Source organism: Meyerozyma guilliermondii, genomic scaffold (assembly GCF_000149425.1).
Source record: "Meyerozyma guilliermondii ATCC 6260 scaffold_7 genomic scaffold, whole genome shotgun sequence".
Classification (NCBI taxonomy): domain Eukaryota; kingdom Fungi; phylum Ascomycota; class Pichiomycetes; order Serinales; family Debaryomycetaceae; genus Meyerozyma; species Meyerozyma guilliermondii.
In genome coordinates, this window is record NW_001809794.1 from 462,546 (window position 1) to 474,984 (window position 12,439).

General features: G+C 44.6%; 10 protein-coding genes across 10 annotated transcripts; 6 read left to right on the forward strand and 4 right to left on the reverse strand. All coding sequences in view use genetic code 12, as the record gives it.

Moving 5' to 3' along the window:
- Nucleotides 1-480: 480 nt before the first annotated feature.
- RPO26 (DNA-directed RNA polymerase core subunit) lies at nucleotides 481-957 on the forward strand (the record flags this gene model as incomplete). Its single annotated transcript, XM_001482355.1, has 1 exon — nucleotides 481-957. One exon carries the CDS (start codon nucleotides 481-483, stop codon nucleotides 955-957), a length of 477 nt encoding a protein of 158 aa, XP_001482405.1.
- Nucleotides 958-1,217: 260 nt separating this feature from the next.
- Nucleotides 1,218-1,709, reverse strand: PGUG_05426 (uncharacterized protein; the record flags this gene model as incomplete). Its single annotated transcript, XM_001482356.1, has 1 exon — nucleotides 1,218-1,709. One exon carries the CDS (start codon nucleotides 1,707-1,709, stop codon nucleotides 1,218-1,220), a length of 492 nt encoding a protein of 163 aa, XP_001482406.2.
- A 442-nt stretch (nucleotides 1,710-2,151) lies between these two features.
- On the forward strand, nucleotides 2,152-3,381 carry ARP1 (actin-related protein 1; the record flags this gene model as incomplete). Its single annotated transcript, XM_001482357.1, has 1 exon — nucleotides 2,152-3,381. One exon carries the CDS (start codon nucleotides 2,152-2,154, stop codon nucleotides 3,379-3,381), a length of 1,230 nt encoding a protein of 409 aa, XP_001482407.1.
- Nucleotides 3,382-3,679: 298 nt separating this feature from the next.
- On the reverse strand, nucleotides 3,680-4,456 carry FUR1 (uracil phosphoribosyltransferase; the record flags this gene model as incomplete). Its single annotated transcript, XM_001482358.1, has 1 exon — nucleotides 3,680-4,456. One exon carries the CDS (start codon nucleotides 4,454-4,456, stop codon nucleotides 3,680-3,682), a length of 777 nt encoding a protein of 258 aa, XP_001482408.1.
- A 973-nt stretch (nucleotides 4,457-5,429) lies between these two features.
- PGUG_05429 (uncharacterized protein) lies at nucleotides 5,430-6,167 on the forward strand (the record flags this gene model as incomplete). The annotated part of the gene is made up of 1 exon (XM_001482359.1): nucleotides 5,430-6,167. One exon carries the CDS (start codon nucleotides 5,430-5,432, stop codon nucleotides 6,165-6,167), a length of 738 nt encoding a protein of 245 aa, XP_001482409.2.
- Nucleotides 6,168-6,265: 98 nt separating this feature from the next.
- Nucleotides 6,266-6,643, forward strand: PGUG_05430 (uncharacterized protein; the record flags this gene model as incomplete). The annotated part of the gene is made up of 1 exon (XM_001482360.1): nucleotides 6,266-6,643. One exon carries the CDS (start codon nucleotides 6,266-6,268, stop codon nucleotides 6,641-6,643), a length of 378 nt encoding a protein of 125 aa, XP_001482410.2.
- Nucleotides 6,644-6,902: 259 nt separating this feature from the next.
- On the forward strand, nucleotides 6,903-8,438 carry RRP9 (Rrp9p; the record flags this gene model as incomplete). Its single annotated transcript, XM_001482361.1, has 1 exon — nucleotides 6,903-8,438. One exon carries the CDS (start codon nucleotides 6,903-6,905, stop codon nucleotides 8,436-8,438), a length of 1,536 nt encoding a protein of 511 aa, XP_001482411.2.
- Nucleotides 8,439-8,461: 23 nt separating this feature from the next.
- Nucleotides 8,462-9,328, reverse strand: RPC31 (DNA-directed RNA polymerase III subunit; the record flags this gene model as incomplete). The annotated part of the gene is made up of 1 exon (XM_001482362.1): nucleotides 8,462-9,328. One exon carries the CDS (start codon nucleotides 9,326-9,328, stop codon nucleotides 8,462-8,464), a length of 867 nt encoding a protein of 288 aa, XP_001482412.2.
- Nucleotides 9,329-9,435: 107 nt separating this feature from the next.
- Nucleotides 9,436-11,028, forward strand: INN1 (Inn1p; the record flags this gene model as incomplete). The annotated part of the gene is made up of 1 exon (XM_001482363.1): nucleotides 9,436-11,028. One exon carries the CDS (start codon nucleotides 9,436-9,438, stop codon nucleotides 11,026-11,028), a length of 1,593 nt encoding a protein of 530 aa, XP_001482413.2.
- Nucleotides 11,029-11,174: 146 nt separating this feature from the next.
- PGA34 (Pga34p) lies at nucleotides 11,175-11,969 on the reverse strand (the record flags this gene model as incomplete). Its single annotated transcript, XM_001482364.1, has 1 exon — nucleotides 11,175-11,969. The coding sequence occupies one exon, from the start codon at nucleotides 11,967-11,969 to the stop codon at nucleotides 11,175-11,177; it is 795 nt and encodes a 264-aa protein (XP_001482414.2).
- Between the last annotated feature and the right edge of the window lie 470 nt (nucleotides 11,970-12,439).

The following is a 12,439-nucleotide window of genomic DNA, read 5'->3' on the forward strand; positions in this document are numbered from 1 at the left end:
TCTTCCTTTTGTATTGAAAGAATAAGTTCAAATCACGAAATTTTCATGGTCCGCAAATCCACTTGATCTCGCACCCAGTGGTCGGTGCCCATCAGTCCAGTCTATACACCAAATCTCGTACTAATATAATGGGGATATCAGTGAAGCGAGACTATTGAAACACAAAGAATAGGTCAAAGATCGTAGAAGCTCGTAAACATCGAAATGAAAGATAGCCATGACATGTAATAGCAGATGAGAAAAAGTAGAAAGAAGCAGCCAAAAAAAGCTGAAAAAGTTCTTTATCGTATCTAACCAATGGAACGACCACGTAAACCCCAGATGTTTGTATAAATCCTCAAAATTAATGAAAAAGTATACCTAAGGTACTTTTGATTTGCAGCCATTCGGTTCCCTTTTTTTCGCGACCATATTTATGAGTCGCGCACGCCAATTCTCATCGCTTCTATTCTCAATCTTCAACCTCCAAACAACCACCACATGTCGGACGCCGAAGAAGCCTACAACGAGGGTCCAGAAAACTTCGACGACTTTGACCAGCCCGACCACTTTTCGGACGATGAGTTCCAGGAGCCAGAAGGTGATAATGATGCCCAAGCAGCCAACGGTGATGTGGAGATGAAAGCCGCCGATGGAAGAACAATTGTTAATGGAGGTTTGGGACCTGAAGATTCGTTACGTCGAGCAAAAACCGCCAAGGAGCTCTCGATCCCCAAGGAAAAGCGTACCACTACGCCATACATGACCAAGTATGAACGAGCTCGTATTTTGGGAACTCGAGCATTGCAAATTTCACTCAACGCTCCTGTATTGGTTGATATTGAAGGAGAAACCGACCCATTGCAAATAGCCATGAAGGAATTGACCCAGAGAAAGGTTCCGTTGGTGGTGAGGCGGTACTTGCCAGACGGATCGTATGAGGACTGGGGGTGTGATGAGTTGATAGTGGACCACTAGCATGTAAAATAGGAAAGAAAGAAGAGAAAAAAGGAAAAGAATAGTAGGAGAAGGAAAAAAGAGAGAAAGTAGACAGTAATAGTGATTTCGTGTTAAGTTGTTTGGTATGTTCATAGGGCTTAATTCATTAGTCTGAAAGCAGATAGCCTGATAAGCCAGTAAGTAGTAGTATAGTCATTCTGTCATTCTGTCATTCCATTGACTTACCATCCTTCTCTTTTTTTGTTCATTTTCTTCTCTTATTTCTCTCATTCTCTCTTTTACTCAATATACGCATTGATCCACTTTGAAGCCATAAACAACTTCTTTCCATCATTTTGTTCTCGTATAAACCCATCCACAAGTTTATCAAAACGAGCTCTTTCCAAGCGATGGTCACCCGAGCCAATGCCTCCCAACTGTACCGAACAGCACGCATCTTTGAGCTGGTCAACATCAACTACAATATCGTTATTTTTTGTGTCTTCGGAGAACACTTTTACCGCTTCGTAGATTGCTGTTACATCGCCAAATTTTTGAACTTCTTCAGCTATGGTGCTCAGAAACAGATTAAACGTAACTTCGCCGTTAGAACCAATAGATAACATTTGTTCAAGCTCCTTATTTGAAGGAGTTGCAAGTCCCAAAGATTGGTGCAAATGAACCAAATCTTCTTTTGTGATTTTGGAGTCTCGAGAATCGCCGTCTATCAAGGTGAAGGCATTCCGAAGCTGTGTCTTTTGGGCGGGAGTGAGGGTGCGGAGCGCCAGCATGGTAGGGGTGGATTATCTGACAAATGATGATAATGTAAACATCGCGAGCGCGAAATGATTTGATCGATTTGAATCGTGAAATCGAATCGATATACTGGGATAATTGACTGGATAACACTATAAGCTCTAGGGTGGAGTGTACGGAAAGAGTAGTGTTAGAATTCCGGATCAGAAGCTTCAAGCAGAAAACTTCAAGCACAAAGTGAACCAAACCAAAATTCGAGACGTGTATAAGAGTGAGATAATATCAAGTGTATTGAAAAAACAGAAAAAATTCATTACTGAGGGTCAGAAAACTCACACAGCACCACAAACAACTCGTCTTTGCAAAGCATAAAAGAATTTGAATTTTTACTTTGTTTTCACCTTGTTCACCAGCTATAATCCACCTATCGTCAATTCTTTAACCTCATTGTCACCTTTATACTTTATCCTCATTAACATGGAGCTCTACAATGAGCCAATTGTCATCGACAATGGCTCGGGAACCCTTAAGGCTGGGTTTGCTGGCGAAGACAAGCCAAAAGCTTTCGGATCTGCCATCGTAGGCAGACCAAAGTACCAGCGAATAATGGCTGGGTCGCTAGGAGATGATACAAAATGGCGAACACAAGACGAGGTTTTGGTTGGAGAAGCCGCTCAGAACAATCGTGGGCTTTTGAAGCTCAATTATCCCATTGAACATGGAATTGTTACAAACTGGGATGATATGGAAAGACTTTGGTATCACACATATACTCAAGATCTCAAGGCTGTTCCTGAAGAACATCCAGTATTGATCACAGAAGCACCATATAACCCACGAGCGAACCGAAACCAAATGTGCCAGATCTTTTTTGAGCAATTCAATGTTCCTAGTGTCTACGTTTCCATACAAGCTACCTTGTCGCTTTATGCTTCTGGGAGAACCACGGGAGTAGTGGTGGATATTGGTGATGGAGTAAGCCATGTTGTTCCCGTATATGAAGGCTTTTCGCTTCCTTCTTCCATAAAACGCATGGATATTGCTGGACGAGATATAACCGACCAATTGGCTTTGCTCGTTCGACGAAATTCCGGGGTTGTTCTCCAGTCCAGTTCCGAGCGAGAAATTGCTCGTCTAATGAAGGAAAAGTGCTGCTTTGTCTCGAAAGATATTGTTAGAGACGAAAAGTTGTATTCACCAGGATTGCTTCATGCTGGCGTAAGCACCACTTCTGAACTTTTGGCCGAATATAGACTTCCAGATGGTCATGTTATCCACCTTGGATCCGAGCAGTTCAGAGCTCCCGAAATCCTTTTCAACCCACAGCTCATTGGCGAAGAAACTCCCGGTATCCATCGACTTACTTCTTTGGCAATTGCAAAAACCGACTTGGATCTTCGTCCAACCCTTTATCAAAACATTATCTTATCTGGAGGCACCACACTAATCCGAAACATTGGCGAGAGGCTCTTGAATGAGTTGAAAGACGAACAGCAGCAATCTGGGACCACTTTGTGGAGCTCAAAGAACACTACGTTGGCATATGATACAAAAATGAAAGTCAAGATTTTTGCTCCACCTGAACGCAAGTATACTACCTGGATAGGAGGCAGCATTCTTGCGGGGTTGTCGACTTTCAAGAAGATGTGGGTGACTGCGCAGGAGTACGCCGAAGACCCGGATATTGTCCACAGAAAGTGCATGTAGAAGAAAGATCATCAAAAACGGAATTTGAAAGAATCAAAAAGCTAGTTGAGAGTCAGTCAGGCAGAATTCTTAGGGTTCAAGGTCAGAACTTAACGAACTCAAGTCCAAATTTTTCAGAGAACCATCCAAGAACCGATACATCAGAGAAATAATGAAGGCATTGCATTGAGGTACCAACTTAGAGCTGCTATCGTCATGAATAACTAACCAATTACATTCGAAAATCTGACTGATTCTAACAGATCAATTAAAGATGAAAACTGTTCTCGACTCAAATGAGTAGCCGTGGTCATGTGGATTATACACAATAATATCTATCGCCAAAATCACCCAATCCTGGCACAATGTACTTGTTTTCATCAAGTTTCTCGTCAATGTCTCCGGTGATGATTTTTATGTCGGGATACTTTTCTTGGAAAGCTTTTATTCCTTCGGGAGCCGCAAGCAAATTCAAAAAGAAGATTCTGTCCATTTTGACACCTCGATTCAACAACACCTCGACAGCCATCATAGCAGAACCTCCGGTAGCAAGCATGGGATCCAACAAGAAAACGTACCTTTGACTTATATCTTCAGGCAATTTTTCATAGAACAACTTTGGCAATGCAGTTTCTTCGTCTCTTTGAATCAAAATTTTGCCAATTCTCACCGATCTACAACAGTCTCTAAGACCCATTTCCATGGATTCTCCAGCACGCACAATCGATACTCCACAAATCTTACCGAGAAACTTGGCACCTTCGTACTCGTAGTCACCATGACACTTAATTGTAGCCTTTTCTACAGGCAATTGGTTCAAACCCTCTTCCACCAAAAGACGAATTATTCTATCAGAATAGAAAACAAAGTCTCCACGCTTAGTTTTTTGGTCTCTGATGATCGAGTATAAACCAATAAGCTGGTTTGTTTGTTGTAAAAGAATCACGTTCTTCGACGTTTCTGCCATGATTGATGATCTTAGCGCGATGAGATGAGCATTGGTGATGTACGCTGGTGTATTGATGGGACAGAGACAAGAATTGTGGACAAGAAAAAGCTGGGGAAAGAAGAATAGAAAGCAATCTATGCTTGGCATCTACCTTTCTTGTTTTCTTTCCTTTATTTCCTCTCCTTTCTCTTTTTCCTTTTTTCTTAACTTTTTCCTTTCTTTATCTCTACTCGTAATATACATCTATTCTTGTACAAAGGGATTATCTATCTCTTCACTTCCATCGAAAGGTCCCAATGTGAGCAACGACGTACCCCTAACTACCACACGACCAAACTTTCTCTTCTTGGCTGGCGCATCTTCGGCTGCTGTTAGTATTAAATATTGAAAAAAAGTATTGAATGTCAAAATAAAAAAGTTAGAACGTACCTGTGATGGTCTCTTCCACATTCTCCAATACAAGGTTCATCAATTGGTCAAATCCAGTCAAAACACCGGTGATTTGACGACCACCAATAAACTTGACTCTGACTTTCTGGTCCTTATATTTGTTCAAGTCCAAGATGGCTTCTCGCTTGGGTCCATCATGCTTGGAATTGTTGTTGCGCCTCCTGTTCTGGTTCTGATTCTGACCCTGGTTGGTATTATGGCCGTGATTATGGCTTAGGTTTTGGTTCTTTTCTTTGTTCTGGTTTGACTGAGACGTTAGTATTTAACTGTTGGGAAAGATGGGTGCGGTTTGGTGAGATTATATGAATTCTTAAGGCGCTAGGAGCATATATAGCCCGTTTCAGCGCCTGGAGTAGCCTCAAAGTCGGTTTGTACTTACCTCCTCCATGATACTAAAGATGATTCCAACGACGAGTTTTCGTTGCGACTTTGTTCCTGCAGACAAGAGTCTGGGGAAGAGAAATGGTAGGACAAGAATGGGAAAAGGGATGAAGAAAAGGGTGAAAATGGTTTATTTGGCGATAGATTGAGCTACCAAATACCCTAATCCTCTGATATTGGCTCCACAAGTTCTTTATTTGTTCTTTGAGTTACTGTAGAATGAACCTCTCACCTGCAGTCCCAACCACCGCGATATTTGAAATTGCAAATTGCAAATTCAAACTTTGGTATGGATTTCAATATTTACGTAACCTCTTATTTGACGTCTTCCGAGAGGCGGATCTCGCCCCAGTGGGACCTTGCGTACCTCAAACGACGCCTAGAAGGAATAACCGGTATTCCACCCTCGGATCAGACACTTCTTCATTATCCAACATCTACCTCAGACGAAGTTAGAATACTTTCTGATGGTCAAAAATACTCGGAAGAACGTGACCAAGCCACCAGAGTGCTGGACCTCAATATAGCTCCATACAGTCGTGTACATGTTACGGATATCACTGGAAATACTGACATGAACTTGGACGAAGAGAACGAACAGAACGCGGGTTTTGAGCTTTCCGAAGAAGATTACGCAAAGAGAACCGACTCAGTCCTCAATTGGAAGCGGGAAAACAAATTGGGCCGGTTTGACCCTACAGTGGAACAACAACGGCAAAAAGAGGCGGCTCAGAGCGAAGAACTCACATCAAAAATGACCGTCGGCGATCGTTGCCGCGTCATAAGCATACAAGGAGAACGTAGGGGAGTCGTTCGGTTCATTGGAAAGATCCAAGCACTCGATAAAGGCGAAAATACCTGGGTTGGAGTGGAGTTTGATGAGCCTGTAGGCAAGAACAATGGTGCCATTGGAGACGAACAAATTTTCAGTTGCGGTCCTAAACACGGCAGCTTTCTCAAACCCAAACAAGTGGAAGTCGGCGACTATCCTCCCATTGATCCGTTTGAAAGTGATGACGAGTTGTAACCACCACCTATAATTTGCAACCGGGTATACCGATTACATAAGCCGCACCATCGATCTCAATTCGGTTCCCGTAACTTCCATAAACCAACATAACAACAATGTTTGAGTTTGTTTTTGATTATGTTGACCGCGACGAGTTCACAAAGTACATACGCTTGCTCATCATCGTGTCGTGCTACATTCTCTTCCGCAAGTACTACACAAAGTACGCTTCGCTGAAACTTATCAAGCGCCAATTGGAGCAGGACAAAAAGGAAAAAGAAGAGAAACCGGCTCGAGACAGTGCTGAGCGTCAAGCTTTGCACGATAAGTTGGCTGCGGAGGCGGAAACGATTGGGTGGGGAAAGAAAACAAGAAAAAATGTCCAGGTGCACCAGCTGATTTTGGAAGCTCAGGCTGCCGAGCTTCGTGAGAGACACCAAACTGCGTACGATGCCGCCGAGGATAATGATATTGAGGATTTGCTTGAGGATTAGCCAAGGACTAATTAGTGGATTGAGTGGATTGATAGTGGGTTTGAAGGTGATAAACAGGTAAGAGGTGAAAAAGGAAAAGAATTGTAATAGATGTATGAAGTAAACACGTTTAGAAGAGAAGCATCACGAAAGAGAGGAGCCTTTCATATCTATGTATCGTAGTTTTTTATGATAGACCTGGTCAGCTCCTCTTCATCTCATCGCGCACGTGACTTCTCACTGCGTGAAAATTTACAATACATCAACTATCTACTTTCTAATGGCAAAGGACCGTCTTCCGACCGAATCCGGGCGCAAAAGAAAGCAGAATAATCATATAGGGTCGCGTAAACAGGCCAAAACGACAAAAACAACCACCCCTGCCACGCAAAATGACGAAGAAATTTCCGGTGTAAGCAGTTCCGAAGACGATGAGTTTGGGTCCAATGGTTCCGAAACCGAAAATATAGAGGAGAATTCCGAATTGTCTTCCGACGAGGAGTTTGCGGCCGAGTCTGCCGCCGACAAGCGCCGAAGATTGGCCAAACAGTATTTGGAAAACTTGAAAGAAAACGAATTTGGAGACGATGATTTTAATGCCCAAGATTTGGATGATGATATTGTTTCTAGAAGGTTACAGGTGGATGTAGCTGAGGGAAAAGGGTTCATATACAAGTTTCTCGGCGACAAGTTGGAGGCACAGATAAACGAGGTGAATGCTATTAGTACCAGAATTGGAAGCAAGAATGTCACTGGAGTTAGTGTACGGTATCCACACCTTTATACTGTATCCAAGGATATGGAGCTTGTCAAGTGGGACGTGGAAAAGAAACCACAGCGAGTCAAACATACTAGAGGAGGCAGAAAACACATCAATTTGCGCAGGGAGCAACATATGAACCACCACTATGATCAGATTAATTGTGTGGCAGTTTCGCCCGATGGAAAATATGTGGTTACTGGAGGAGCTGATGGTCGTCTTATTATCTGGTCGTCAGAAAACCTTGTCTGCTTAAAGGTTCTTGAAGTTAGAAGTTCCATAAATTCGATCACATTTCGTCGAGGAACAGACCAGTTATACGCAGCATGTCTGGATCTCCGGATTCGAACCTATTCGATCAACCAGTTTGCCCAGCTCGAGGTGTTGTATGGACACCAGGATACAATCACCGATATTTCGTCTTTGGCGAGAGAAACCTGTGTTTCCGTGGGAGCTCGCGACAAGATGGCCATGTTCTGGAAGATATCGGAGGAAAGTCGTTTAACTTTTCGAGGAGGAGATTCTATGGAGAAAAAGAGAAAGAATGAAGAAACACCAATGTATGCCGAAGGCTCCATAGAAGTGGTGTCTATGAATGATGAATCTCACTTTGTTACAGGGTCCGATAATGGAAATGTATCGCTTTGGTCTTTGGCCAAGAAAAAACCATTATCCACCCACAGAATCGCCCACGGAATCCAACCGCAACTTACACCAGAACAAGCTAGTGGAGAAACCCATCCTGAAGCTTCGTTGGTGGTTCCACAGCCGCAACCTTACTGGATCACCGCCGTATACGCCGTACCATATTCGGACATTTTTGTCACTGGATCTTACGACGGAGCCATCCGAGTGTGGAGAATCGAAAGAGAAACGATGCGGACGTTCAAATTGGTGGGAAGCGTGGCGGTTCGTGGATGCGTGGTGGGTTTTGATAGTGTGGAGTTGAAGGGTAAATTGATCATTTACGCTGTACTCAGTAAAGAGCATAAGTACGGCCGGTGGATCAAGGTGGCAGGACGAAATAGTCTTGTGTCTATAGCATTTGATATATAGTTGCATAAACGATAAGAAAACAATTAAAAGGCGGCTTCATCGTCTCCTTCGTCTATACCATCGTCGTCTCCATCATTAAAGTATTTTTCAGCATTATAATCGTCGTCTTCGTCTTCTTCAAACTCATCGTCCATATCCGGCTCCTCCTCTCCGTTGTCTTGTATGCTGGCGTCACCATCTTCCAAATTGTCTGCCAATTCTTTGAGTTTTTCAAGCTGTGCTTGTACACTGAGTTCATGGTCATTTTGATTAATTTCATACTCTGCAAGCCCGCCATTGTGCTTGAACGATGATAACGAAAGTAGTCTCTTTTGCTTGTTGGAAATTCCCATCACCAGGTATAATTCTTCAGGAAAGTATTCGAGTTGATATGGGTGTTCTTCGACGGTTCTTCCGATCTTTTTGACTGGTTTATACTTGTCTGAATGTCGCTCTATGCCGTCCAGCGATGTGCCTACGAGTGGTTTGTCCAAGGACTCTACGTTGCCCGTAAAGAAGGGTCCGTTGACCAACAATTGTGAAAAGGCCATGGCCTGTTTCGAGGCATCGGATTCGTTTTCCAAAAGTGGCCAATTTACCGGAAACTCGAGGGTAGGAGTTGCGGACCCTGAGGACGAGCTGGTGATATCGCTGTAGTCTAGCCCAAAAGGAAGGAGGGTTCGGGCATTATTCCTGCCAAAAGACATAAAGAAGTGGTGATGGAGATCCTGCTGGATGCGAAAAGTTTGTGGTGCATGGGTGCAAAGAGAGCAGAGGAAGAGAAAAGGAGAGATAATAAGTAAGGGAAAAATGAAGAGATAAATAACATACACAAAGATTGAATGAAGACGAGATGAATTAATGCGTATGGGCTTACCTTTTTGTTCTTTCTTCTTTTTTTTTTCTTTCATTTTTCTTATTCTTTCTTATTCTCTGATCTCTTCCACCCGTGCACCAGATCGCCGCAAGCCGCACTCGATCACAACACAACTATCAACATCACAGCCTCAACCTACAAATGCTCCAAGACGATTTTAGTGACCAAAGTGGCGACGATTTGGATAATATTGGCCCCGGGGAACCCAAATCTGTGGTAGAATCTGCAAATGGAACATTGGTGATAATTGTTTGTAGAGGAAAACATTTACCAAACCGAAGAAAACTTGATAAACAATCGCCATATGTCTCTTTGAGACTAGGAACAATAGCCAAAAAGACGAGCGCTCATTTCCGGGCGGGACAAACTCCAGAGTGGACCCAGGAGATTCGGTTTGAGTTGGAAAGAGACAAGAAACCCATATTGAAAGTCGATGTTTTGGACGAAACTAAAGGTGAACCAACGCCAATTGGTTCTGTTGAGATCGATTGTGCTGTTCTCTTTGCTGAGGAGAGGTGTCAGGACGGAAAATATATCTTTGATCAGTGGCACGAGTTGATGTTGAATGGAAAAAGAGCCGGGATGATTTATTTGGAAATGACATTCTACCCCAGTTCTCCACTTCTTCCTCCCAAATTGCCAGCTAAGACTTCTGGTTCTTATAGCGTGGGTTCCACGTCCGTGTCGCCGAGAAAGCAGCTTCCTGCTCCTCCTGTACACCCTTCACAGCTGCGTCCCAAGACGGTAGCCGACGATATATTTGTCACTTCCGAGTACGAAAAGAGTCGAAAACACTCATTTTTCGGCTCGCCATCTCCCAAAGAACTCACCACGTCCACAACCAGTGATCCTCTGGAGGAAAAAAGTCCCAAAAAAGCCGGTCGTTTTGCCAAACTCAAATCCAAGTTTCAGTCTAAAGAGCCCATATCGCAGTTTTGGGACCTTCCAAAGAAACGAGCAGGACTGCCCAAACGACGCTCCGACTCGCCAATCAGCGAATATGGCTTTGACGACGAAATCGAGCCGTACCCAGCTATGGGCCTTTACAACGACGAAGATATCCCGCCACCTCCTCCACCACATAGTGTCTGCGATATGCCGCCACCCACGCCCCCACACTCTACCCATGGCCAGACACCATCATATAACCAGAACCTCTCTGTCAGTCCTGATCGGCGGCCTCGCAGTCCGCAGAGAAAACCTCCACAAACAATAGACCTTCACCCACCAAATCACTCACCTAACCATACAACTGAAACCACCCTTAAAGGCACTGCTCTTCCGTTTTCAGCAGACACAATTGGCATTGAAGACGACGACGAGCCGCTTCCCACAAAAGTGTTCTTATTGGGCGAACAAATCAAGTCCTTAAGCCACTCTGGAAACCACACCGAGCACAAAGCCGCCGACCCAAATCATATTGATCCCAAGTACTATGCCCCCACGCCGTCTGAGCACTTGGCTACCACACTCCGACTCCAGAATGGAGGTGTAAAAAAGGAAGACGTTGCTGTGGATCTCAGAACTGACGAAACCGGATACTTGGGAGACGGAAAATGGAAACAAAGATTTTCCCCTTCTGTGTTTGACCGAGCTATGGAGCACGATGAGAATCTTGGATTTGAGCACAAGCCCAGAGTTCCGCCAAAAATACCTCGAGGGATGTCGGAAATGGAGTATTATGTGTTGGAGAAGGAGAAGTTTTTGAAGGACCTCAATGGCAGGCGAGCGTAAACGACAGAAGACAAATAAAGAAGCCATAATCTATTTAAGGTTCATTATCTATATATATGAGTCTACGACTCATATAGGTCTACGTCAATCAAGCGTAAGTATTATTGGATATCTAGTAGTAGTTACAACGTTAAAAGATCTATGGATCACAAAAGAGCAGCAGCCAAACCCACAAGGCCAAGAGCAACTCCGGCGGTGGCTTCCATGTGAGCAGCACCACCCTTTGACGACGTTGATGCCGCCTTTGTCAGTTGTGCAGTGGTCGATTCAGCAGCCACAGTCGACAAAGAAGACTTGGACAACGTCTTGGTGTGGGATTTGGACGAGTGAACTGAAGTGGAGTTTGCCCAAGTCGAGTTGGAGATTGCATAGGGAGCCTTTGTCAGAGACGCCGTGGCGTTACGAGAAGCCACGGCCACCACGCCTTTAAACCCGTCAAGGGTAGGCTTGGCCTTGGCCGAAGCCACAGAGGCAGCGGAAGCGGCCGAAGCGACGGAGGCAGCCGAAGCAGCTGCGGCAACAGAAGCAACAGAAGCAGCCGAAGCAACAGAAGCGGCAGACTTAGCAGAAGCCGCGGAAGCAACAGAAGTGGCCGAAGCAACACTGGCTGCACTGGCTGCAGAAGCTGCAGAAGCTGCAGAAACGGAAGCTGCACTGGCTGCAGAAGCACTAGCGGCCGAAGCAGCACTTGCTGCACTTGCAGCACTGGCAGCGCTGACCGAGGAAAGCGATGCGGCAGCCACTTTTGCCACTGAAGCTGCCGAAACCGAGCTGACGGAAGCGGCACTAGCAACTGAAGCAGCGCTTATCGATGATGACTCTTGAGGAGTGAGCAAAGTTTTGGTGACGGTGATCGTCAGAGTGAGAGTGCTGTCATCTGCAGCGACAAAACCAACCAAAGAAGCGGCCAAGACGGGGAAAACGGCGGCGTTGAAAAGCATGATTTTCAAAGTTTTTTGCAGCTTGATATTAAGGAAAGACTAGGGTAGGTAAGGAACGTACGTCAACAAGAAGATTCGAGCGACAAAATTAAGGAGTACTTTAAGCTGGGCTAATGAGTGAACGAAGGAAAAAAAAAACCAGAAAACGTACAGTTGATGACTAAATAAACAAATTGCAATAGCCGTTCGCGATTTGTTTATGGTGCAATGCATATGCATAGTTTCGTAGCGCGGACCGTGCACCCGAGCGGGTTTACGACATTGCCCCATTCGGTAGGTGTTTAGCCCTTTTAGGGTTGTCATATGCACGGTGGTTGGGTGTATATGCAGCCGCGTCGCTAGACTGTGGCGACATCGTCTCGAAACGGCGCGCCGTTTGTGGTGGAGTGCATGCCACCTGCCAGATTCAGACTGTACTTCATTATATCGCCGTATTGGGAACCATTGTTACTTGACAAGTTATTGATTGG